Source organism: Ailuropoda melanoleuca, chromosome 13 (genome assembly GCF_002007445.2).
Source record: "Ailuropoda melanoleuca isolate Jingjing chromosome 13, ASM200744v2, whole genome shotgun sequence".
NCBI classification, from domain to species: Eukaryota; Metazoa; Chordata; class Mammalia; order Carnivora; family Ursidae; genus Ailuropoda; species Ailuropoda melanoleuca.
In genome coordinates this window covers 68,811,886-68,839,081 of record NC_048230.1, presented here as the reverse complement: position 1 = coordinate 68,839,081, position 27,196 = coordinate 68,811,886, and the positions used below count along the sequence as shown (strand labels likewise).

The 27,196-nt window shown below is 36.9% G+C and overlaps 1 protein-coding gene across 13 annotated transcripts in view; it reads right to left on the bottom strand.

Moving 5' to 3' along the window:
• The window catches only part of NCOA6 (nuclear receptor coactivator 6), an 86,563-nt gene that overhangs the window by 52,645 nt on the left and 6,722 nt on the right, over positions 1–27,196 (bottom strand). For 9 of the 13 annotated variants that reach the window (XM_002916397.4, XM_019796591.2, XM_019796589.2 and 6 more), the window contains exons 2-4: positions 26,936–27,012; positions 6,706–6,808; positions 509–790 (exon numbers count right to left, since the gene is read on the bottom strand). In XM_002916397.4, the coding sequence (XP_002916443.1) occupies positions 509–743 (235 nt within the window). In that variant the 5' untranslated portion in view covers positions 744–790; positions 6,706–6,808; positions 26,936–27,012. Of the gene's footprint in view, positions 1–508; positions 791–1,916; positions 2,016–3,640; positions 3,673–6,705; positions 6,809–26,935; positions 27,013–27,196 lie in introns of all 13 variants that reach the window. The other 4 variants (XM_034641384.1, XM_019796586.2, XM_034641385.1 and 1 more) reach the window with 4 other exon arrangements.

The following is a 27,196-nucleotide window of genomic DNA, read 5'->3' as shown; positions in this document are numbered from 1 at the left end:
ATCTTAAAAAACAAAACAAAATAAAAACAAAAACACCAAGCTCCAAATACAAGGAACAGACTGGTGGTTGACAGAGACTGGGGGGAGGGGGTGAGAGGAGAGGGTAAAATGGGAGAAGGGGGTCAAAAGGTACAAAGTTCCAGTTATTGTCACAGGGATGTAATGTACAGCATAGTGACTATGATTAATAATACTTTATTCCGTATTTGTAAATTGCTAAGAGTATATCTTAAAAGTTCTCATCAGAAGAAACAAAATTGTAACTACGTATGGTGACAGATGTTAACTAGATTTATTGTGGTGACCATTTCACAATATACAAATATGGAATGGTATGTTGTATATCTGAAACTAATATAATGTTATATGTCACTTAAAATCCTGCACTTAAAATCAGCCTTTCAATCCAGTATAGCAGTTTTACATTGTAAAACTCAAGATAATCACAGAAGAGCAAACACTTTTTAAAAAGAGTAACAAGAAGAAGAAAATAATTAAAGCAAATTACCCATGTGTAACAAATTGGGCACATTCTCCAATATTGTGTCCAATTTCCACTTGAAGTCTTTATCATCTATATTTCCTTTGAAGGCCACAAAGATTGTGGAATCCTCCAAAATACTATCACTTTTTGTGTCATCATCTTCTAGTCCAGAATCAAAATCCATCTCCGAGTCTTCCACTGTTGATGAACACAAGGAAGTATAGATGTCTTCTAAGTTTGGAAGGTCATCCAAAACCATGGTGAATATTATTCCAGTAGCATATGCCAAATGGAGAATAAGAAAACCTTTGAAGAAAGAAGATAAAAGGTATTACAATGCATAATTATATAATCAACAATGTATAATTCATTGTTCTGTGAAAACTGTAACTTATTTGCCAAGTAATAAGAAAGCACTCTATAAAAATTAAGAAATTACAGAGAGGATAAATTAATTAAGATATTCTGTAATAATTAGCTCTTAAAAATACTTGAAATAGGGTGCCTGGGTGGCTCAGTTGGTTAAGTGTCTGCCTTTGGCTTGAGTCATGATCCCAAGGTCCTGGGACCGAGTCCCACATGGGGCTCCCTGATCAACGGGGAGTCTGCTTCTCCCTCTGCTCCCCTTCTCTGCTTGTGCTTGCTGACTCACTCACTCTCTCAAAAATAAATAAATAATCTTAAAAAAATACTTGAAATAAAAATTAACCATTTTTAAAAAAAGATTTTATTTATTTATTGTCAGAGAGAGAGAGAGCACAAGCAGTGGGAGCCTCAGGCAGAGCAAGAAGAGGGAGAAGCAGGCTCCCTGCTGAGCAAGGAGCCTGATGCAGGACTCAATCCTAGGACCCTGGGATCATGACCTGAGCCCAAGGCAGCCACCCAACCGACTGAGCCACCCATGCGTCCCAAAAATTTACAGTTTTAAATAGAGTTCCTTTTATTATGTTTATGTCTATAATGTCATAGGTTACCATTTGGTAAGCCTGTAATATGGGGAGGAGGGAACAAGAGATCACAAGAAAATAAAACAAGTTTTATTTTGAGAATTAATTTATATAAGCATTTGACTGACCCCAGAGAGCAAGGGGCTCCACAAGACTCCCCTTATTCCTGTTCCGACAAGTTTCAGAGGAGCCAATGTTTTTAGAGCCATTCTCTTTCTCTAATCTGAAAAGCACAACTTGACCCAACTAAAAACATCCAGAGGACTACCTAAAATCCTAAAGTCTCGAGGACCCTTTAAAATAACTTTTAAAGGGTTAATAGTGATATGGCTAAAGATAATAATTCAGGAACAAAACAAAAACATTTTTAAATACTTTTAGGAAAGGAAAGTAAGTGGTTAACACATGTTTAGGGAGGGAAAGAACTATGTCCAGGACAGAAATAAATTACTTTTTAACTTTTAGATCTACAGAAGTCACATTACCTGCTATTTTCAGTTATGCTGTCTACCAAAGAGTACCTGTAGTAAAGATCACACCATGTGGCCATTTTCTCCATTAGCTTTGGGACTGAAGATCACATCCTTAACCCAAAAATGAGTGAACATTAATTTTTAGCATCTCTGTTAAGTGAGGATGGCATGGAAACGTAAGAACCTCACACAACTCTTCTAATTTAAAAACAATGCTTACATAAACCATAATTACAACTATGTTTTTTTATTTTTTTATTATTTTATTTTATTTAAAGATTTTATCTATTTATTTGTCAGAGAGAGAGAGGGCACAAGCAGGGGGAATGGCAGGCCACAGGCCGAGGGAGAAGCAGACTCCCCACTGAACAGGGAGGCTGATTCTGGACTCAGTCCCAGAACTCTGGGATCATGACCTGAGCAGAACGCATATGCTTAACAAACTGAGCCACCCAGGCATCCCACATCTATGTGTTTTTAAAGCTGGATAAGAAAAAAGAGCTGAAAAGAATTCCACTAAAATGCAAACAAGTGATAGTGCTAGGTTGGTAAGATCACTGGTAAATTTTCTTTTCCTATTTTCCAAATATGCTAGAAGTCACTGGGGACATGCAAAACTAAATATGCTATAATATGGCTATATTATCGGGGCGCCTGGGTGGCACAGCGGTTAAGCGTCTGCCTTCGGCTCAGGGCGTGATCCCGGCGTTATGGGATCGAGCCCCACGTCGGGCTCCTCTGTTATGAGCCTGCTTCCTCCCCTGCTTCTCCCTGCTTGTGTTCCCTCTCTCGCTGGCTGTCTCTACCTCTGTCAAATAAATAAATAAAATCTTTAAAAAAAAAAATATGGCTATATTATCAGTACAAATGGAAAAAAATGTATCCACTTTAAAAAACTGTGTAACTTTTTTTTCCTCTTTTAAATAGTCACTTAAACTTCTTAAGAGCAAAGATGTTCCCAAAACCAATTTAAGCTAAAATCTTAGAGGAAAAATCCTCTGTTTTAAGTAAATTTGAAAGGGACAAAAAAACCCTTTTACATTTGAGCAAAGCACCTTACAGCTTCGCAATTATATCCTTTTCTAGTATTGTGACTACTGCAAAGGAATAGTGTGATTTGAGTGGTTAAGAAACAACAGCATTCAGAAAATCCCTTATAAATACCATTGCCTTTAGTCAATTGCCATCTGTACTTTACAGATTTTAAAGAACTTTAGAGGTAAATAAACAAAACTAAAAAAGATTTTAGGGCTTAGAAGCTGCTGCTCATGAGGAAAAAGACTGATTGCTGAGACTGCCTGAAATACTGGAACTATTTAGTAGTTCCAGCTGGAATGACTGCAAGAAGAGGATTTCAAATTTCAAATTTAAGATACGTTTCCAAAAGAATCTTAAAATGGAAAGAAGGAGACCAACTAAAACCCCTGGATTTTGATAGTCTTCCAAAGAGGTCACTGGTCATGCCATGAAGGCTGGCAAATCTGGATTTGGAAAACCATTTACTGGCAGACACAACATATCAGCTTATCCAAATTCAGGAACTACCGGTTTAAAAGTACTATGGGCACAATACAGATGCTTAAAAAACAAAGAAATTAAAAGTCAATATGAAAAAAATTGCTGGCCTCCCCTCCAAAAACTTTTGAAGTTTCTTCCAGATAACATATTCATTGACATACTGTCCACTTAAAATCTACTCTTTAACAAAAGATTTATAATCAAAATGATTAACAAACCTTCAAGTGAAATGCAGTTCAGTGCCCTGCTCCTGGAGAGAGAAAACAGATTATAGTTGACTAGCCTGAAACTCATTTGCTCACTTACAAGAGAGCCATGTGCTACCTCTCCAGGTTTGTTAAGATTAACCACCAGTGAATTTCCTCACTCACCACATAATATATTTCCAGAGTATCTACTGGTTTCACTTCTAATTGGAGCTCTTTTCATCTTTTATAAAGAACATAAGAATACATGTGATATCCAGGAGAAATTTAAAAAGCAAGCATATTATTTATTTTACCATTCCAAGGTAGAATGAAGTAGATTTCCAAACTAAACCATTTCAGGGTAATATTTCAGGATAGCTTACCAGCTTCAGTTGATAAAGGAAAGCTCTTTTTTATAGAAGAATGCCAACTTAAATATAAAAAGTATCATTAGAAAAATCATAATTTTGTGATCCCTAATAAAGTAATTCAGAAAAGGATCATTAATAAGAATAAAACATGTGAAAAACTGACAGAGAAGTAACTGGATATTCACATGATGTCAAACTATCATCCCAGAGATTTGCTGCTTGACAAAGGGAAAACTAACTTCATAGTGGGAGGCTCTGGCTGTCATCACCTAAACACAATGACCAACCTTTGCACCACTAACAGAAAAAACCCAGAAATTATGTACAGTATTAACTGCACCATATTACCAATGAAATATTACTGCCAAAAAAGTTTAACCTGAATCTAACAAGTCTTTATACAGGAGATAGAGGAATAACTTAAATAACACCATGAGGAAATAGACAAATCTAGAGGGCAGGATTTCTAGAGCATAACTGGCTTGGCCTCTTCAGTAAGTCAGTGGTCATGAAAGAAAAAGGTGGGTGCAACTATTCTATGTTAAAAGAGATTTAAAAGGCTTAAAAATCAAATGCAGTGTATGGTCCTTTATTAGGTCTTGGTTTGGAAAAAAAAAAGATGTAAGGCACATTTTTAGGAGAATTAGGGAATTACTGCTAATTTTTAAAAAAGATTCATTCATTCATTCATTCATTCATTCATTTATTTTATTGGGTGGGGGGAGGCAAAGGGAAAGGGAGAAAGAAAGAATCTCAAGCAGACTCTCTGCTGAGCACAGAGCCTGACACAGGGCTTGATCTCACAACCCTGAGATCATGACCTGAGCTGAAATCAAGACTCAGACACTTAACTGACAGAGCCACCCAGGTACCCTGGGGAATTACCACTAATTTTGTTAGGCGTGATAATAATGGTGTTATGGTTATACAGGACAATGTTCTTACTGTTTAAGACATGCACACTGAAGCACTCAGGGGTAAAATGTCATGATGCTTATAATTTACTTTAAAATAATTGAGGGAGTGGTGCCTGGGTAGCTCCATTGGTTACGTGTCTGACTTTGGCTCGGGTCATGATCTCAGGGTCTTGGGATTGGGCCCCATGTCAGGCTCCACATTCAGCAGGGAGTCTGCTTGTCCCTCTCCCTCTGCTCCTCCTCCTGGTCTCTCACTCTCTATCATTTTCTCTCTCTCTCTCAAATAAATAAAATCTTTTAAAAAATAAAATAAAATAATTGAGGGAAAAATAGATTAAGCAAATATGGCAAAAGGCTAATAAAGGTTAAATATAGGCAATGGGTATATAAGTGTTGATTATATTTTTGTTTGTAGTGTAATTTTATAAAATATTTGAAGTTGTTCATAATAAAAATTAAAAAAAAAAAAAAAGAAAGAAAAGAAAAAAAGCAAGCATACCAGCAACATAGTACTGCTCCAAGGTAAAACTCCACCAGACATCAGGAAGGCTTAGAAGCTTACTTATGAACATATTCCAAATCACAGTAGGATTAAAAATAAATAAATATATTTAAACATAAATATTTGTAAATATATTACTTATATACTTATAAGTAATATAAATTTATATATCATATACATTATACATCTAACCAGCTAATAGGCACCAGGTTTACATTTAAATCTGAAGAGAAAGGACTGGTACAGGTAGCTGAATAATGAGAAAAGACTGTCACAGGCCATTCAGATTACCAACTTGGCTGCTATCTGAACAAAAGACAAGACCCTATGATCTACATGAGAAACCACAAACTCACATACTCACAGGAGTCAGGCAGATAAAATAACGGAAGAACACTGGATGTTAAACGCATTTGCACATTCTGTATGAATGATTTAGGCAACAGAAAACTCACATACCCATCTATGCTAAGCAGCCACTACTCCGCTCCACCTTATTACTTTATTTTTGGAAGGATGGGAGGGGTTGTGCAGGCCCAGCACTACAGATGTTCTGAATTTTAAGAAAAGACTAAAATCCATATAGTCAGTGAAATCTCCAGATTTTAAAATTGTTTTACATTTTTGGAAAATACTCTGCAGGCTAAATGAAACATGCTATAGCTGTGTAAGTCTCAGCCAACAGTTTTCAATTTCTATGACTCCCACAATTGACTAGTCCAACACTAGGTCTGGGTGAACTATGCTGGGTTTGGTACAGTGCTGGAGGAGACCAGGTATTTAAAATGCATTTAAATATTATGATGTGCCAGGATGCCTGGGTGGCTCCCTCAGTTGAGTGTCTGACTCCTGATTTTGTCTCAGGTCACAATCTCAGGGTCATGAGATTGAGCCCTGCATTGGGCTCCTCGCTCAGTGCAGAGTCTGCTTGAGATTCTCTCTCCCTCTCTCTCTGCTCTGTCCACTCGTGCTCGCTCTCTCTCTCTCAAATAAATAAATAAATCTTTAAAAAAATGTTATGATGTGCCTCCTGAGAAGTCTGTGGGCTCTCTAAGAGAAAGAAAAACAGATTAAGGTCTCAACCCCAGAGGAACAGAAGGCACTCAAACTTAGTGAATTTTGGGCTTCATTAAACATGCTGATGCCTCCCGTTAACCGGTTGAAGGACCATTTTTTCCTTTGACAAAATGCCAGACGATGGAGGAAACAAGAGTTTTTTATTTGCTGTGTAACTTTAGTAGAGTCATTCTCTTGTGTGGAATTAAGTTGAGCCTTAACCACTCTTTGATGTAAGATTTCACTCACCAAAATGTCTTTAATTTTTATCATTTATCCAGGTCATCTTCTAAGTCCAAACAAGCTGGCATTTTTAGGGCTGGTATCTCAAGGCAGCAGCCAAATAAAAATTCTAAAAAAGAATGAGAGAGAGAAAATAAAGTTTCAGTATTATATAGAAATTAGAAATTACAGAGGCAAAACTCAGGAACATATACCAGCTTCACTTAAGAATTATGAAACTGGGACCCTAAGCCTCAGAGCCCTCCTTACTTTACCTCCATTTTTATATCTGTCAAATTAAAATTAATTGATAGCATCATGCCACATTGTTTTGCAGATACTTACAAAACCAAAATATTTTGTATACACACCAAATATAAGACCCACTTGTTCTAACATAATTTTAAAATTCATTTTAAACTGCATAAAGTATAAATTTAAGTTTTTTTCCTATTTTATATATTATAGCTGTATATTTTATTTTTCATTAAATTTTCAGTTTTTCTAAGTATTCTTTATGGTACACATAGAAATTTTACATGGAAAGTACCTAATTTTGTCATGCTTCAGAAAAATTCTCACTTAACAAGATAATAGATGTCTACGACATCTTCTATTTGGCTGTTATGGTTTTACATTATTGCCAAATACTGATTTTATAATTTCAAAATTTTAGATGGATATATATACTAGGTATTAATAATTATTAGAGAAAAAACTATGCCTTAATTATATTTTACTTTAAGAAAAAGCCATCTTGGGGCGCCTGGGTGGCACAGCGGTTAAGCGTCTGCCTTCGGCTCAGGGCGTGATCCCGGCGTTGTGGGATCGAGCCCCACATTGGGCTCCTCCGCTATGAGACTGCTTCTTCCTCTCCCACTCCCCCTGCTTGTGTTCCCTCTCTCGCTGGCTGTCTATCTCTGTCAAATAAATAAATAAAATCTTAAAAAAAGAAAAGAAAAGAAAAGAAAAAGCCATCTTTTTAAGTCTCCATGGATCATTAACAAAAACTGACCTTAAGAAAGGCTATAAAGAAAATCTCTATAGTGAAGGGGATTAAGTATACACTTATCTTGATGAGCACTGAGTAATATATGGAATTGCTGAACCACTACACTGTACACCTGAAACAAATATAACACTGTATGTTAACTATACTAGAATTAAAAAGAAAACCCAGATAAATCCACAAAGCAACAGTGGGATAATACTCTGATGACAATTCACTTAATGAAATTATATACTTAAAATCATGAAACAAAGACCCTATCAAATCTTAAAACAACAACAAAAACCTTGGACTTCGGTTAAAAATGAAATCAATTGCAAAATTTCTAGAAAATGCCAAAATAAGGAAAATGTTACATATTAGAACCTAAATATAGTTGAACCAATAAAGAAGAAAATTCACAACCATAAATATCTACATCACGGGGAAAAAAGAAAAGAAAGAAAGAAATCTGACTCTACATCTGACTCAAAAAGTCAGGGAAAAACCAATAAGGTGAACTGAAAGAAATCAAAATGAAGGCATTAACACAGATAAAAGTAGAAATTAATCAGAAAATAGAAAAACAGAATAAATAAATCAAAAAACTGGTACATTGGGGGAAAATCAATAAAATAGTTAAACCGCTAATCTAGTAAGTAAAAAGGGAGAAAGTCCAAATATATAAAATAAAAAATAAGGAAGTAGCCACATAGATATGAGCAAAAGCTTGAAGAAAATAGTCTCTATCTATGTAAATAGGATAATGCCCCCCAAAAGCACCACACACAGATTTAATGGAAACATTAACCCTTTAAAGAGCAGATAAGTCTAGTGATCTGAAACTACTCCAGAGCATACGAAAAGAAAGAAAACTTCCTAAATCCTTTTAAGAAGCAAATATAACATGAGTATCAAAAGCTGATACGGGGTGCCTGGGTTGCTACATTGGTTAAGTGTCTGCCTTTGGCTCAGGTTGTGATCCAGGGGTCCTGGGATTGAGCCCCACGTCAGGTTCGCTGCTCACAGGGAGCCTGCTTCTCCCTCTCCTCCCCACTCATGCACTCTCTCTCTCTCTCTCAAATAAAATCTTTAAAAAAATAAAAAGCTGATACAAACTGCAGGCAGAACGTTATAGATCAATCTCTCTTATGTTAATGTAAGATTCTAAATCAAACCTTAAATAGAATACAACAGTACATTAGAAGAAGAATAATGCATCATAATGAAGTGGAGTTTGGTCTAGGAATGCAAGAAAGGATCACTACGAGGAAACTAAGGGGAAAAGGCATATGATCATCTCCACAGATATCAGAAGTCATTTGACAAAATTCAACACTTCTTGATTTAAAAAAATCAAATAGGGGCACCTGGGTGGCTCAGTTGGGCGGCCAACTCTTGCTTTCAGCTTGGGTCATGATCTCAGGGTCCTGGGACTGAGCCCTGTGTCTGGCTCCACGCTGAATAGAGAGTCTGCTAGAGGATTCTCTCTCTCTCTCCCTCTGCCCCTTCCCCAGCTCACGTGCATGCTCTCTCACTCCCTCTCTAAAATAAACAAATAAATCTTTAAAAAAATAAGATAGGAATATATAAACACTTCCTTAACATGACAAAATATATATTTTTAGCCCTAAAGTCAGCAGCTTGCTTAATGGGGAAAAGTTGGGAAGAAGACAGATATCCATTATGTATTATTAAATACTGTGCCAAAGGTATAAAGTCAGCGAAATGAAACAAGATTAGTAATAGCAAAAAATTGGGAAGAAGAGTGTAAAACTGTCACTATTAGCAGATGATATTTGTATTCGTATTCTTTAACATCTTAGAAAATCAACCAAGAAAAATAAGAAAATTCAGTAAAGTAGAATGGTACAAAATACACAGAAAACAATAGTTTTTATTACATATGCAATCAATCACTAGTAGGTGGGGAAAAATCTAATTTATAACAGCAACAAAAAGATAAAATATTTAGGAATAAGCTAAAAAGAAAATGCAGAACTACTAGATGAAAATTTTAAAACACTAATGAAGAACACAAATACAAAAAAGACTTGAACAAATGGAATGATACATCAAATTCTTAGGTAATTCTCCCTAATTTAGAATTTAATAATCCCAATAAAAAATGCTAGTTTATTTTTTAAAATGGACAAGCTGACTTTAAAGTTCATATGGAAACAAGAAGAGAAAAAAAAAAAAGAAAAAAGAAAAATAAGAGTAGTGAAAGGGATAAAGTCCTACCAGATATCAAAACATAATGCCTCAATAATTAAAACTGTGTAGTACCGGCATATAAACGAATGGGAGACCAACAGAAGACTAAAATTCCCCAAATTGATCAAAATGGATATGGAATTTTAGTATCTCATAAAGGTAGAAAAAATTTGATTTTTCACTAAATGGGAGTAAGGTAGCCATCTAGGGAAAAAATAAAGTTAGAGCTATACCTCATATCAAGAGAATTCCAAGTGAATCCAAAACTTCAATGTAACAAATGAAACCATACAAGTATTAGAAGAAAATACAGAAGAAATCTTTATAACCTTGGAATTGGTAAGGATTTTCTAACTATGACTCAAAATCCAAAGCTATTAAAAAAAAAAGGATAAATTTGAATACATAGAAGTCAAAGAATTCTGCAAAGCAAAAAACACCATAAGCAAAACAAAACCCCAACAAACAATAAAATGACAAAGTAAGAAAAAATAATGGCAATCATATCAATGATGAAAGAGCAAATATCCCATATATAAACATACTATAGAAAAAAACATAGGTTTGTGTATATATATGCGTGTGCATAGATACATAAAATAAAGAGAACAGTAATTTGGACAAAGTATTGTGTCCAAAATGGACAAAGAATATGATCATAAAATTCACAGAAAAGGAAATACAAATGAACTTTAAACATATGTAAAAATATTCAACCTCACACATAAGAAGAAAAAAATTTTTTTCACTCATCAGATTAGCAAAAATCCAAAAATTTAATAATGCACTCTCTTGGCAAGGTTATGGGAAAACAGACACTCTCATTCATTGCTAGTAGTAGTCTAACATCAGCAATTAGGTATTATCTATCAAAATTATAATTATATATACCATTAACCCAACAATCTCACTTCTGGTTAGTGATCCAATCCTACAGGTACAGCTGTTCCCACACCAGATGACGTATATACAAGGTTATTCACTAAAGCATTGTTTGCATTAGCAAGATAGGAAATTACCCAAATGTCCATCTGATTAAATTACAGTACATTTAATAAAAAGGAAATGCAGCAAGAATAAGGATGTTCTCTATGCACTGATATGGAACGATCTCCAAGATACATTATTGAGAGAAGAAAAAACAAGGAGTAAAACATTGACTATAGTATGCTACTTCTGGCGAGAAAAGAGGAGAAAAATATTTTTCATATGTTAATATTAAAACAAAATATTCTAGGGACGCCTGGGTGGCTCAGTGGGTTAAGCGCCTGCCTTCGGCTCAGGTCATGATCCCTGGGTCCTGGGACTGAGTCCTGCAATGGACTCCTTCCTCAGCAGGGAGCTTGCTTCTCCCTCTACCCCTCCCTCTGCTTGTTCTCTCTCTCTCTCTGACAAATGAGTAACATCTTTAAAAAAAAAAAAAAAGCTAGAAAGAAATACAAAAAAACAAAATACAAAAAAATTATCTTCAAGGTAAATTTTTGAAAATTATGTTGTACCAGAGGGCAATGAAGCACTCAGACCAATGGGGAGCATGTCATAAAGACCTTGGAGCCAGTTTTAAGGGGTTTCTACCAGCAAATTTGAGACAATATAAGTATTGAAAAGAATATTGACTAAAATTCATTATAATATCATGAATAAATAAGAATCCATAAACACACAGTAATAGCTCAGAGAGTAAAAAAAAAATTGCTCAGAAAGTCACCATTAGGGGTAACTATGACATCAACTTCTTACTCTGAAGACTGATAAAGAAAAAGAATGAAGCAAGCAATTTACTTCTTTTAAGGAGGGCACGTATTGCATGGTGCACTGGGTGTTGTACGCAAGTAATGAATCATGGAACTTTACATCAAAAACTAGGAATGTACTGTATGGTGACTAACATAACATAATAAAAAAATATATACTGTTAAAAAAAAAAAGAAGGGTTCATCCTTGGTAGAGAGGGAAAGCTCTCCTTTACATTAGAATGCTAGTTAATAAATGCAGAAGGAAAGAATTTTTTAAATCACCATTGTGCAACCTCCAATGAAATAAGTGGCTCAGGCAAAGATGATCAAGGGGTGCTAAAAATCATCTGGTGAAAACTGTTGGGAAACAGAAAATTCCCATGGTGCTAAAGGATTATTCCACAGATTACTTTTTTTAAAAAAGATTTTATTTATTCGATAGAGATAGAGACAGCCAGCGAGAGAGGGAACACAAGCAGGGGGAGTGGGAGAGGAAGAAGCAGGCTCATAGCGGAGGAGCCTGATGTGGGGCTCGATTCCATAATGCCGGGATCACGCCCTGAGCCGAAGGCAGACACTTAACCGCTGTGCCACCCAAGAGGCCCTAAACACATCTTTAAACCTAATTTTTCCTTTATAGGAAATTCAGGAGAAAGAGCAATGAAAACAATTACAAGAAGTATTCCATTACATGAAGAAATAATCAGATCTAGAATGTGGGACTTCCTACAACAAAACTGATTTGGTCTCTTCAAAACCCAAAATCTTAAGGGAAGAGATGGGGGGAAGATACAGTTCTCAGTTAAAAGACTTCAGAAATATAACCACCAAATGCAATGCATGAATATTACTTAGACCCACTTTGAAGAAAACAGCCATAAAATGTTTTTAGACAGTGGGAAAAACCAAATGTGAAGTAACAGAAGATATTAGGGCATTTTTAAGAACATTCTTGGGTGTGGGGTGCCTGGGTGGCTCAGCTGGGCTGAGCCTCCAACTCTTGGTTTTGGCTCAGGTCATGATGGTAGGGTCATAAGACTGAACCCCTGTCAGGCTTGCCCTGTCAGGCTCCCCTTGCTGGGCTCCCTGTTTGGCCAGGAGTCTGCTTGAGATTCTCTCCCTCTGCCCCCCGATCCCACATGCGCCCGTGTTGTGTGCGGCTCTCAAATAAACAAACCTTAAAAGAAAAAAAAAAACAAAACAACACACAATGGGGGCGCCTGTGTGGCTTAGCTGGTTAAGCATCTGATGTCCGCTCAGGTCATGATCTCAGGGTCCTGGCTGGGATCAAGCCCTACCTCAGGCTCTGCACTCAGCAGGGAGTCTGCTTCTCTCTCACCTTCTGGCCCTTCCCCTGCTGTGTTCTCTCTCCCTCTCCCTTCTCTCTCAGATAAATAAATAAATCTTTTAAAAAATGTTCTTGGGTGTGGTAATGTTATTTGTGAATGTGTAGAAATTAATTTTCAAAGTATTCAGCAAATATAGGTAGCTAGACAGACATGATGCAAATATAGCAAACTATCATCACTGTATTATTCTTTCAACTTTTCTGTATGTTTGAAATCTTTCATATTAAGAACCTGGGGGGGTGGGCATAAATAAATCCTGGGAGGTGGGGTGCCCAGGTGGCTCAGTTGGTTAAGCATCTGACTTTGGCTCAGGTCATGATCTCATGTCCTGGGATCCAGCCCCACGAGGTCTGGTCCTTCAACTTCAGGTTCCACCACATACCAAACTCTCTTCTTAAAGGGTGGCTCTACCCTACTCATAGACAGTGCACAATTGGCAGAAATATCAGAACCAAGTGATCTAGTTTATTTCAGGCCAATACTCACTAATTAGAACTGCCCCAACTACTATAAAATGACTGAAGTCAGAATATCTGAGATCAAATGAGTATATGCCTTGAAAGAACTTCAGTAGCTCTCAACTTTGGCTACACATTATAATTATTTGGGAAACTTGAAAAAATAATGCCTGAGTCATACGAGGTCTGCACTGTGGCCTGAGCTTTGGGCATTTAAACAGTAGCCAGATGATTCTAATATGAGGCCGAAGTTTAGAACTACACTTTTCATACATTATTTGTATGAGGAAACTGAGTCAGGTGGGGAATGTGGCTTAAGAATTTGCTCCAAGAAAGTGATGAAGGAGAAACGAAAGCTTTTTCTACTTTTGCTTATTATAAAATTTGGTTGTTTCTTTAAATTTGTTTTTAATACAGACCAAATTATTTGTGAGAAAATCAAATAAAACATGACCAAATAGAATCTAGAAGTGAACTATACCACCCTGTATTCCATCTTGGTTTTTCTCCATGTCCTTGGAGTTCCTTTTCTATGTCCTTTCTATGACCTTGGAGTCCCTTAACCCTTCTTAGCTTCCATGCTGTCATTTAGGAAATGATGGCATAACATTTTCCAGATCTAGGGAAACTATGATTATTTTAATCCTTGGCTATTTGACTTCAATGTTAATCATACTTCCCTGAGGAACTGGAAATCATTTGGTACAAGATCTCTAACTCTTTCTTCTTCCATGACTCGCTGTTTTCCACACTATTCTCTCATCTTCCTCCTTTCAAAAAGTTAATCCAAGCTGGAAGTTAAAATGGAGGCTACCTAACAGTACCTGGTTCATCTCTATCATTGCCTCTGCCTTAATTTTTCATTGGTATTTTCATTGCTACACTTAAGGAAACAATGACAAAGTTATTAACAATGCTGGAAATTAGGACTGCAAAGCTTAAAGAACTGTTGGACCCAAAGATTACTTTCCTGCCCAAGGCAGGAATGGGGCTTGAAATACAACAAAAGAGCTAGGCAGGAAGGTAATAGATTTCTAACCCCCACATGTGGCTCCACCTCCTCCAACTACCTGATTTAAAACAGCTTTCTCCAGAGGCACCTGGGTGGCTCAGTTAGCTGAGCATCTGACTCTTGGTTTCAGCTCAGGTCTTGATCTCAGGGTCATGAGATTGAGCCCCGAGTCTGCTCTGTGGCTCAGCACAGAGTCTGTTTGGGATTCTCTCCCTCTCTTCCTCTACCCCTCCCCGCCCCCTGTGCTCATTCTCTCTCACCCTCAAATAAATAAATCTCTTTAAAAAATAAAACAGCTCTCTCCAGAGCCAGCAACGGCAGAGGTGATATGTACCACCCTACCATGACAGACCCACTTAGAAGAGTCAGCACTATTACATGCCCATGGCCTCCCCTCCCTACTTCAGGTTCTATAATACACAAAATAGTACACACATCTTGGTATTTGAAGACAGATGCAGGAAGACTTGAGCAAGCAAAGGCCCTAGGAGCATTACACTCAGGCACCACAGGTATTTGTAGCTTAGTTTTCAAATTATCAAAAACAAATTCTCTTTTCCAAAGTCAAATTACCCAGGCCACAGAAATTGATGCCCCTGTCCCCCCTTGCCCCTGTCCCCTCAGATCAAGTAGGAGGCACAAAAATGACTGCTAGACACAAAAAGTATTCCAAAACTATGGGCACCAATTAGTCCTTTAGTTTAGTATCTGAAAGGACCATTTCTATACCAACAAGTAGCCAGTGAGGTACCTACCTATCCTGTTTATTGGGTAGGTGCTAGACCTATATACTCCTCTCCTTTTTCAAGGAAGAGTAACTGCGGGGAGGTGACATTCCACAACATAAGAGAAACTCTGCATTTGTAATTCAGAAAGTGAATACGGAAGGAGGAACAAGTTAAATTTTCCACATCAACTACATTATTCTTAACAAATATGCTAAAACACTGAAATGAGAGATCAAAGTTCATAGAAAGAAATGAAAAGAAGTCGTTGAGATGCGAAAGTGGAAATAAGAGAGGGGAAAAAGCAAAGGAAAAATAATTTAAAAAGTAAATATGCCAGGGCGCCTGGGCGCCTCAGTCGTTAAGCGTCTGCCTTCGGCTCAGGGCGTGATCCCGGAGTCCTGGGATCGAGCCCCACATCAGGCTCCTCCTCTGGGAGCCTGCTTCTTCCTCTCATACTCCCCCTGCTTGTGTTTCCTCTCTCGCTTGCTGGCTGTTTCTCTCTCTGTCAAGTAAATAAATAAAATCTTAAAAAAAAAAAGTAAATATGCCAACTCATTTCAAATCTTTACTAGAAGTTGTAAAGAGCAGAATATTTAATTAGATGTATGGGGATTACAAATTTGAGAAATTTACATAATAGAGATGGAAAGGACAAAGTAATAGAAACTATGAGAGAAGACAGATAAGGAGAGAAGAGAGAGAGAAATTTCAACTAACTGTTATTCCTGAAACAAATGAACAGAAACCATAATCAAAATTTTTGTTTTTGTTTATCTGTTTTAAGTAGGCTCTGTGCCTGAACTTAACAACCCTGAGATCAAGAGTTGCATGCTCTACCCATTGAGCCAGCCAGGTGCCCCAATAATCAAAGGTTTTTAAAAGGGGAAATGAATACTTTCCTGAGTCAAAGAATGTTCTGCATCTCTAGCTCAAAAGCGCTCACAAAATACCAGGCAACTGATGATCAACCACTGAACACTACATCAAAAACTAACAATGTACTACTATATGTTGATTAATTGAATTAAAAAAAAAACAACAGGCACAATTACTGAAAAGATAGTGACAACTAGATTTTTTCTGGTCAAACTTTTAGATTTCAAGGATAAAGAAAATGCCCCACAAACAACCGACAAAGAAAAAAAAAAGTCATACACAGAGAACCAGAAATCAGGCTGACCTTACATTTCTGCTTTGTTTTTTTTGTTTGTTTTTGTTTTTGACTGAACTAAGTGGCAAAGATTTTATTTATTTAACAGAGAGAGAGCGCGTGCGAGCAAAAGCAGGGAGAGCAGGGGCGCCTGGGTAGTGCAGTCGTTAAGCGTCTGCCTGTCTGCCTTCGGCTCAGGGCGTGATCCCGGCATTCCGGGATCGGGATCAAGTCCCACATCGGGCTCCTCCGCTGGGAGCCTGCTTCTTCCTCTCCCACTCCCTGCTGTGTTCCCTCTCTCGCTGGCTGTCTCTCTGTNAAAAAAAAAAAAAAAAATTTAAAAAAAAAAAAAAAAAAAAAGGCAGGGAGTGCAGCAGGCAGAGGGAGAAGCAGACTCCCTGCGAGCAAGGAGCCAAATACGGGAATTTATCACAGAACTCTGGGATGACCTGAGCCAAAGGTAGACACACTGACTGAGCCACCCAGGTGCCCCTGTATACAAGTTTTTGTGTGGATGTTTTCATCTCTCTTGGGTATATATATACCTAGGAGTAAAACTGCTGGGTCATATGTTCTATGTTTAACCTTTTGAGGAATTGCCGAACTGTTTTTACAAAGCAGTTACACCATTTTACATTCCCACCACCAGTGTTACAAGGGTTCCAATTTATCTGCATTCTCACCAACCCTTGTTAATACCTTTCTGATTATAGCCATCCTGGTGGGTATGAAGTGGTATCTCATTGTGATTTTGATTTCCCTGGTGCCAAATGCTGTTGAGCATATTTTCATGTTTATTTGACACTGGAACAATTTGTTTGGGAGAAATATCTATTCAAATTCTGTCAATTTTTAAAATTGGGATATTTGACTCTATTATTGAGTTACACGAGCTCTTGATATATATTTTTTCCTATCTTATCTTTAACATTTTATCATTCTTTTGTTTTTATTCCAGGATAATTAACATACAATGTTATATTAGATTCAGGTGTACAATACAGTGATTCAATAATTCTATACATTACTCAGTGCTCATCAAAATAAGTGTATTCTTTTTTTTTTTTTAAAGATTTTATTTATTCATTTGACAGACAGCCAGCAAGAGAGGGAACACAAGCAGGGCAAGTGGGAGAGGAAGAAGCAGGCTCCAGCAGAGCAGGGAGCCCGATGCGGGGCTTGATCCCAGGACCCTGGGATCACACCGTGAGCCGAAGGCAGACGCTTAACGACTGAGCCACCCAGGCGCCCCCAACATAAGTGTTTTCTTAATTCCCTTCACTTATTTCATCCATACATCCCCCCAACCCCCACTCCTGTAACTACCAGTTTGTTCTCTAAATTTAAGAGTCTGGTTTTTTGTCTTCTTCCTTTGTTCATTTTTGTTTCTTAAATTTCACATATTAGTGAAATCATATGGTATTTGTTTTTCTCTGACTTATTTCACTTAGCACTATACCCTCTAGATCCATCCATATTGTTGCAAATGGCAAGATTTCATTTTTTATGGCTGAGTAATATTCTGTTGTGTATTAGATCACATCTTTATCCATTCATCTATTTTTTAAAAAGATTTATTTGAGAGAGAGAAAAAGAGAGAGAGAGAGAGAGCAAGCACCAGGCAGAGGGGCAACAGGGAGAGGGAGAGAGATTCTTAAGCAAACTCTAAGCCGAGCACAGAGCCCGATCGGGGCTCGATCTCACAACCCTGAGATCATGACCTGAGCCGAAACCAAGAGTCAGAGGCTTTTACTGACTGTGCAACCCAGGCGGCCCTATCCATTCATCTATTGATGGATACTTGGGGCTGCTTCCATAATCTGGCTATTGTAAATAATGCTACAATAAACATAGGGACGCACATACCTTTTAGAATTAGTGCTTTCATATTCTTTGGTAAATACCCAGTAGTGGAATTAGTGGATCATATGCTAATTCTATTTTTAATTTTTTGAGATGGCTGCACCAGTTTGCATTTCCACCAACAGTGCATGAGGGTTCCTTTTTCTCCATATCCTTGCTGCTACTTGCTGTTTCTTGTGTTTTTTATTTTAGCCATTCTGATTGGTGAGAGGTAATACCTCCCTGTGGTTTTGATTTGCATCTCCCTGATGATGAGTGATGCTAAGCATCTTTTCATGTGCCTGTTGGCCATCTGGATGTCTTCTTTGCCAAAATGTCTGTTCATGTCTTCTGCCCTTTTTTAAATTGGATTATCTGGGGGTTTTTTGTGTTGAGTTGTGTAAATTCTTTATATATTTTGGATACTAACCTCTTATCAGTTATGTTATTTGCAATATCTTCTCCCATTCAGTGGCTGTCTTTCTGTTTTGTTGATTGTTTCCTTTGCTGTGCAGAAGCTTTTTATTCTGATGTAGTCCTAACAGTTTATTTTTGCTTCTGTTTCCCTTGTCTCAGGAGACATATCTAGAAAAACACTGCCACAGTTTATGTCAGAGAAATTACTGCCTACACTCTCTTCCAGGATTTTTATGGTTTTAGGTCTCACATTTAGGTCTTCAATCCATTTTGAGTTTATTTTCGTGTAAAGTGAAAGAAAGTGGTCCAGTTTCATTCTTTTGCATATGGTTATCCAGTCTTTCCACCATTTGCCAAAGAGACTTTTTTCCATTGCATATTCTTGCCTCCTTTGTCATAGATTAATTGACCATATAATTGTGGGTTTATTTCCGGGCTCTGTTCTATTACTTTATGTGTCTACTTTTGTGCCAGTACCACACTGTTTTGATTACTACAGGTTCATAGTGTATCTTGAAATCTGGATTGTGATACCTCAAGTTTTGTTCTTCTTTTTCAAGACTGCTCTGGCTATTCAGGGTCTTTTGTAGTTCCATACAAATTTTAGGATTATTTGTTCTAGTTCTGTGAAAAATTTTGGTGTTTTGCTCGGGATGCATTAAATCTGTAGATTGCTTTGGGTAGTATGGACATTTTAACATTAGTTCTCCCAATCCATGAGCATGGAATATCCTTCCATTTGTTTGTGTCATCTTTAATTTCTTTCATCAGTGTTTTCTAGTTTTCAGAATACAGGTCTTTCACCTCCTTGGTTAAGTTTATTCCTAGGTATTTTATTCTTTTTGGTTCAACTGTAAATGGGATTGTTTTCTTAATTTCTCTTTCTGCTACTTCATTATTTGTGTATAAAAATGCAATGGATTTTTTAATATTAATTTGGTATCCTGCAACCTTACTGAACTCACTTATCAGTTCTAGTAGATTTTTGGTGGAGTCCTTAGGGTTGTTTTTGTTTGTTTGTTTTTAAGTAGGCTCCATGCCCAGTATGGGGCATGAGTCCCATGCTTTACAGGCTGAGCAGCCAGGTGCCCCAGGATTTTCTATATATAGTATCATGACATCAGCAAATAGTGAAAGTTTTACTTCTTCCTTACCAATTTGGATGCCTTTTATTTCTTTTTCTTGTCTGACTGCTGTGGCTAGGACTTCCAGTACTATATTGAATAAAAGCGGTAAGAGTAGACATCCTTGGCTTGTTCCTGATCTTAGGAGAAAAGCTCTCAGTTTTACCATTGAGTATGATGTTAGTTGTTGGTTTTTCATATACGGCCTTTATAACATTGAGGTATATTCCCTCTAATCCCACTTTGTTGGGGGTTTTTATCAAGAATGGACGTTGTACTTTGTCAAATGCTTTTTCTGCATCTATTGAAATGATTACATCATTACCCTTCCTTGTTGATGTGATGTATTACACCGATTGATTTGCAAATATTGAACCATTCTTGCATCCCAGGAATAAATTCCACTTAATCATGGTGAATGATTTTTTTACATATATTGTTGGATTTGGTTTAATTTTTTTGCTAATTTTTTTTTAAGTAATCTCTACACCCAAAGTGGGGCTTGAACTTGCAACCCTGAGATTGAGTCACATGCTCTTCTGACTAAGCCATCCAGGCACCCCTGCTAATATTCTGTGGAGGATTTTATATTTATGTTCATCGGAGATATTGGACTATAGTTTTGTAGCGTCTTTATCTGGTTTTAGGGTGAGGGTAATGCTGGCCTTATAGAATGAATTTGAGAATCCTCTTAAATGTTTTCAAATAGTTTGAGAAGAACAGGTATTAATTACTCTTTAAATGTTTAGTAGAATTCACCTGTGAAGCCACTGGGTCCTAGACTTTTGCTTGTTGGGAGTTTTCTGATTACTGATTTAATTTCATTGCTGATAATCACTCTGCTCAAATTTCTATTTCTTCCTGATTCAGTTTTGGGGAGTTATATGTTTCTAGGAACTTATCCATTTCTTCTAGGATGTCCAATCTGTTGGCATATAATTTTTCATAACATTCTCTTATAATTCTTTGTATTTCTGTGGTGTCAGTTGTTCTTTCTCCACTTTCATCTCTGATTTTGAGTTCTCTCTCTTTTTTTTGAAGAGTCTGGCTAAAGGTTTATCAATTTTGTCAATCTTTTCAAAGAGGCAGCTCCTGGTTTATTAATCTGTTTGTTTTTTCAGTTTCTATTTCAACTATTTCTGTTCTATTCTTTATTATTTCCTTCCTTCTACTGGTCTGGAGTTTTATTTGTTCTTCTTTTTCTAGCTGCTTCAGAAATAAGGTTAGGTTGCTTATTTCAGATTTTTCTTGCTTCTTGCAACTGGCCTATATTTTATAAACTTCCCTCTTAGAACAGCTTTTGCTGCATCCCAAAGATTTTGGACTCTTGCATTTTCATTTTCATTTCTATCCGTGTATTTTTTTATTTACTCTTTGATCTTGGTGGACCCATTCATTGTTTAGTATAATGTTATTTAACCTCCATGTATTTGTGTTCTTTCCAGATTTTTTTCTTATGACTGATTTCTAGTTTCATAGCATTGTGGTCAGAAAAGATGCACTGTATGACTTCAACCTTTTTTAAATTGTTGAGAGTTGTTTTGTGGCCTACCATGTGATCTATTTTGGAGAACGTTCCTTATTGTTCCACTTGAAAAGAATATGTATTCGGCTGTTTTAGGATGAAATATTTTGAATATATCTGTTTGATCCATCTGGTCCAATGTGTCATTCAAAGCCACTGTTTCCTTGTTGATTTTCTGCTTGGATGATCTATCCATTGATGTAATCTTGTTGGATTGCTCCCTTTATGATTATGTTGTGTCCTTCCTTCCTTCTTTATCTCTTGTTACACTGAGTTTTTGATATAATTCATATACAAATCCCTTATCAGATGTATGATTTGCAAATATTGTCTTCCACTTCGTGGGCTGCTGTTGGTGACTTTTCCTTTTATTTAGTTCTGACTGTTCATTAATGAATTTTGTGTCACATTTCTTTGTGGGGGAGGATAATTTTGTTTTGTAGTTTGGGACAAATTGGTCAAATATTTAGGGAAAAAATTATTAAATTCTCATTTCACAATTGTCTTAGTCTGTTTGAGCTGCTATACCTAAGTACCACACACTGGGTGGCTTATAAACAACAGAAATTTATTTCTCAGAGTTCTCTGAAGGCTGACAAGTTCAAGAAAATTGTGCCAGCATAATGGGATTCTGGTGAAGACCCTCTCTCAGGTATTGCTTCTCCATTAAGACTCATCTTCTCAGAAATATTTAACATCATGAGGGATGTCTGGGTGGCTCAGTCAGTTAAGCATCTGCCTTCAGCTCAGGTCATGATTCCAGGGTCCTGGGATCAAGTCCCACATCAGGCTCCTTGCTCAGTGAGGAGCCTGCTTAAATCTTTAAAAAAATATTTAATATCATGAGAAATGTTCATGTTTTAAATATGAAAGTACATAAAATTGTATTATTTCAATTTTGTTAATTGTATATGTTTATTTTTTTTTAATTTTATTTATTTGTCTGAGAGAGAGAGAGAGGGCGCACAAGCAGGGGGAGTGGCAGGCAGAGGGAGAAGCAGGTTCCCCACTGAGCAAGGAGCCTGATGAGGTACTCCAACCCAAGACCCTGGGATCATGACCTGAGCCGAAGGCAGACGCTTAACTGCCTGAGCTACCCAGGCATCCCTTAATTGTGTATGTTTATGCACACGTAAGGGCAAAGACAAAGGAAATTCAATAGTAAGACAAAGAATGCAATGAAAAATGGGCATAAGATTTGAACACTTTACAACAAGCATATAAAAAGATGTTCAACATCAGCAGTCATTACGAAAATGCCAATTAGAGCTACAAAGAAATAACACACCTACAATTATGGCTTAAATTGAAAGAATGATAATATCAAATGCTGACAAGGATCTAGAGCAACTGGGATTCTCATACAGGTGGGAATGTAAAAATGTACAAATAATTTGGCAGTTTCTTATGAACTTAAGCATTTACTTATCATAGGACCCAGCAATCTCACTCCTAGATATTCATCCCCAAAAAACATGTCTATACAAAGATTTCCTATGAAAGTTAATGGCAACTTCATCTATATTAGCCTGAAACTGAAAGTAAACTGGACACAACCCACACATCCATCAATTAGTAATGGATAACTTGTGGATAGCTATACAGTGGCATACTGCCCAACAATAAAAAGGATCAACTACTGTAAGGGTTATCTACCAGTAAAAGGAGGGGATTTTCGTCTCCTAGGGGACAGATGGCAATGTGGAGACCTTTTTGATTGTTACAATCAAAGGAGGGGAGGGGAGTGCTACTGGCATCTAGTGGACAGAGGTCATGGATGCTGCTAATATCCTACAATGCTCATGGCAGTCTGAAAAAACAAATTATCCAGCCCAAAATGTCCATAGTACCAAGGTTGGAAAAACTCTGAACTACTGATATATGCAACGTGGATGACTCTCAAAAACTTCATGATTATCAAAAGAATCAAAACATTTCTATGGCATTTTAGAACAGGCAAAATGAACAACAATAGAAACCAGATGGGTAATTGCCTGGGACTGGGGTGGAAATTAATTAAACAGGGGTACAAGATAACTTTGGAATGAAAATGCTCTATAACTTGACTGGTAAGATATATACATTTGACAAAATACAAACCATACACTTAAGATGAGTGCATTTTGTTGTATGTAAATTATACATAACAGGCTGGTAAAAAAACAAACTGTTGAACGTGGGTAAAAGGTACATGGAGGTTCATGATAGTATTCTATTTTTGTATCTGTCTCAATTTCCATAATAAAATGTTTTTAAAAATAATATATAAATACTAAACAATTCAGGAAGAGGTCTTAATTGAATCTCTCAACAACAAAAATACCCAAGATAAAAATCTCACTGTGAGTGTGACCTTAATGTCTCTGTTCCTGAAGTGAGGAGAGGCTGATGTGAAAGACAGAAGGAAGAAAGAGATACAGTTTGATAAAGGGAAGGTAAAGAAAATTTTACATACTTTTCCCCCCAGTCCTATCTAGACCTAGCCTGGCACTAAGCTATGCCTTCTTTGGGAGAAGTATTTCTAAGATGGCCACCAATTATTCCAGTCTTCTGGTATTCACTTCCTTGTGTAATCTCCTCCCCATGAATGTGGGCTCGTCTAGTGACTTGCTTGTAACCAACAGATATTGATGACGAGATGTCACTTCCATGATTAGGTTATAAAAGATGGTGACTTCTATTTTCCTAGAAGACTCTAATTATTGCCTTCTCGGTGTGCCACATCGGAGAAGCCACATGGCAAGGAATTGAGAGCAGCCTCCAGCTAATAGCCAGTTAGAAACCAAGGCCCTTAATTCAACAACCTTCGAGGAAGTGAATTCTACCAATAACCAAATGAGCTCAGAAGCAGTTTCTTCTTCAGTCAAGCACTGAGATGAGACTCCAGCCCTGGCTGACAGCTTGACTGCTGCCTCTGAGAGACCCCAACACAGAGGACTCACCTAAGCTATACCTACATTCCTGACCCATGGAAACTGTGTCACCATAAATATGTGTTGTTTTAAGCTGCTAACATAACAAATTACGTAACAATAGATAACTAATGGACTCTCCCTGGATATCCTGCTGAATATTCAACTCCTTTAAAACTGTTTGGCAGTTTCTTAAAAAGTCAGATATATGATACAACCCAGCAATTCTATTGCTAGGGATTTACCCAACAATAAATGAAATGAAAATATGTCTACACGAAGACTTGTGTAAAAATGCTTATAGTAGCTTTATTCACGATCATCAAAACTGGAACCAACCCAAATGTCCATCACAGGTAAATGGATAAACAAACATGTTATATCTATAAAACAAGATACTATTAAAAAAGAATAGTATTAAGAAAAAGATAGTATTAAAAAAGAATGAACTACTGATACATGCAACAACATGGATAAATATAAAAAATATACTGAGGGAAAGATGCTAGATACAAAAGAGAACATAATTTATGAATTTCTAGAACTCTAGAAAATGCAAAGCAATATATTGGTGGGGGTGCTGGGATGGACCGACTACAAAAGAGTGTAAGGAAAGTTTAGGGAGATGGAAATTTTCTGTATCTGGGCTGTAGTGGTTGTTTCATAATAAATAGTATAAACTAATAAATAAATCTGTCAAAACTCATTGAAACATGTTTTACTTTAAAATGGATGCAGGGGGGCATCTGGGTGGCTCAGTCAGTTAAGCGGCTGCCTTTGGCTCAGGTCATGATCCCAGCGTCCTGGGATAGAGCCCCCTCTCCCTCTAACTGCTGCTCCCCCTGCTTGTGCTCTCTGTCAAATAGATAAGTAAAATCTTTAAAAATTTTTAAAAAATGGATGCAGGTATAAAATAAATAAATAAATAAGAATAAAATGGATAATTTGTATGTAAACTATACCTCATTAAGTTGACCAAACAAACAAACAACCACCTTCGTCAAGCCTTAACTACATCTAATACAACTGTTTCCATTATTCTAACTTGGCCCTCGAACAGTATTCCACAGATAAAGTACCCAAACGGCAGAGAATCCAGGGTGTTTTGAATTTTACAGTAGCTATAACTTACAGAACACTATTATATATCAGGCACTTTTCTAAGCACTTTGCATTATTAACCCAATTAGTATGCCCAACAATCCCATGAAATATTCTATTACCCCCTTTTCTTCAAATAAGGGAACTTAGGCACAGAGAAGTAACTTGCTTGTAACCATACTGCTAGTAAGTGACAGAGCCATTTATTCAAGTCCAAGCAATCTGATTCTAGAGACTGGGCTCTCCACAACCACCCCACTCTCTCAGACCACTGGCATATTCACTAAAAGCATACTCTCACCTCACTGGAGACTGACAGGTTCATTCACCCATTCAACAAATATTTAGGCATGCAGTATACACCAGATATTGTTCTAAATGCTAAAGATACAATGGTGAAGAAAATACAGATATAGTACCTGCTTTTATGGGGCTTTCATTCTAGTAAGAACTTAGGTTTAAAGCACGGGATCCTTTTTTTTAAAAAATTAATTAACATATAATGTATTGTTTCAGGGGTACAGGTCTGTGATTCACCAGTCTTACACAAAACCCAAAGCTTATCACAACATATACCCTCCCCAATATCCATCACCCAGCCACCCCATCCCCCACCCCTCTCCCCTCCAGCAACTCTCAGTTTGTTTCCTAAGATTAAAGAGTCTCTTATGGTTTATCTCCCTGTCTGGTTTCATCTTGTTTCATTTTTCCCTCTCTTCCCCTATGATCCTCTGCCTTGTTTCTTAAATTCCACATATCAGTGAGATCATATGATAATTGTCTTTCTCTGATTGACTTGTTTCTAAAGCACTGGATTCTTAAACCAAAATATTCATCCCCTTATTTATGGAAAAAAAAGTCACAGAGTTGTAACAGTGGCCAGATCTGCTTTAGCTAGAGCTGTGGTTCCCACACTTGTCTGCACTTTAGAATCACCTGGGGATCTTTTAAAAAATTCCAAAACCCATGTTATATTTCCAGGTCGATTAAACCACAATGGAGTGAAGAGTAGGGAAGGAAGGGAGACAAAGGCAACAACAATTTGCTAAGTTCTACAGGTGAGTCCAACGTCAAGACAAGTTTGGTAAATCACTAAGCTAGGGTTTTTATCTGACTAAATGATGATAAAATTCATTCTTGGTGACAGAGTGAGACATAGATGAATGCGGGAGAAAAAAAACAAAAACAAAGCCAAAACTCTATATACCTGTCTTTCTCTGAATCAGAGACTACAAGGTACCTTTTTTTTTTTCAATGTTATAAATTCTGAAAACATGAGAAAGAGGGCCAAATATTTTCCTTCTTGGATTTATTCATGCCTCCATTCCCCTCCATAATCATAGACAACTAAGATATTCCCTTCTTAATCTTTTCTTAGTATCTTTCATGAAACATAAATAATTCTGCCATATTACATATATTCAACATAACTGAAAAGGACAAGGCTCACATGCTTTTCTATTAAGAAACTGCTTTTCTAATAAGGAGATCTCATTTAATTCAGTTGCTCTGGGTTCCATTTACATGCCAAAAATGCAGCCTACCAAACTAAAATGCCCCATGGACACTGAGATCAAAATGCCTTCTTTTTAAAAAAGTAAACTCTATTTCTATCTACTTCAATCCTTTTTTTATCAATTGAAATCAATTTTTTTAAATAAAACAAGACTGCATTTGTATTCTATATAAACAACAGACCTGTTTAAGAACTCTCTGACCACTCTCAGAAAAGATAAAAGATGTTCAGTAGGACCCCTCTCCATTCCATCCAGGACCTAGACAGAAAGGGAAAAGGGCAAAGAGGAAGAAGAGAAACATCAGAAGAAAAGACTAAAACTACAAGCCCAATAAACCTATTCAAAGTAAAATTTTGTGACTGGCCAAATTCCTTCTTTCTACCACTGTTTCTGCTAATTTCACTCTAAAAACAGGTTGTTAAAAGACATGAGATTACCTATA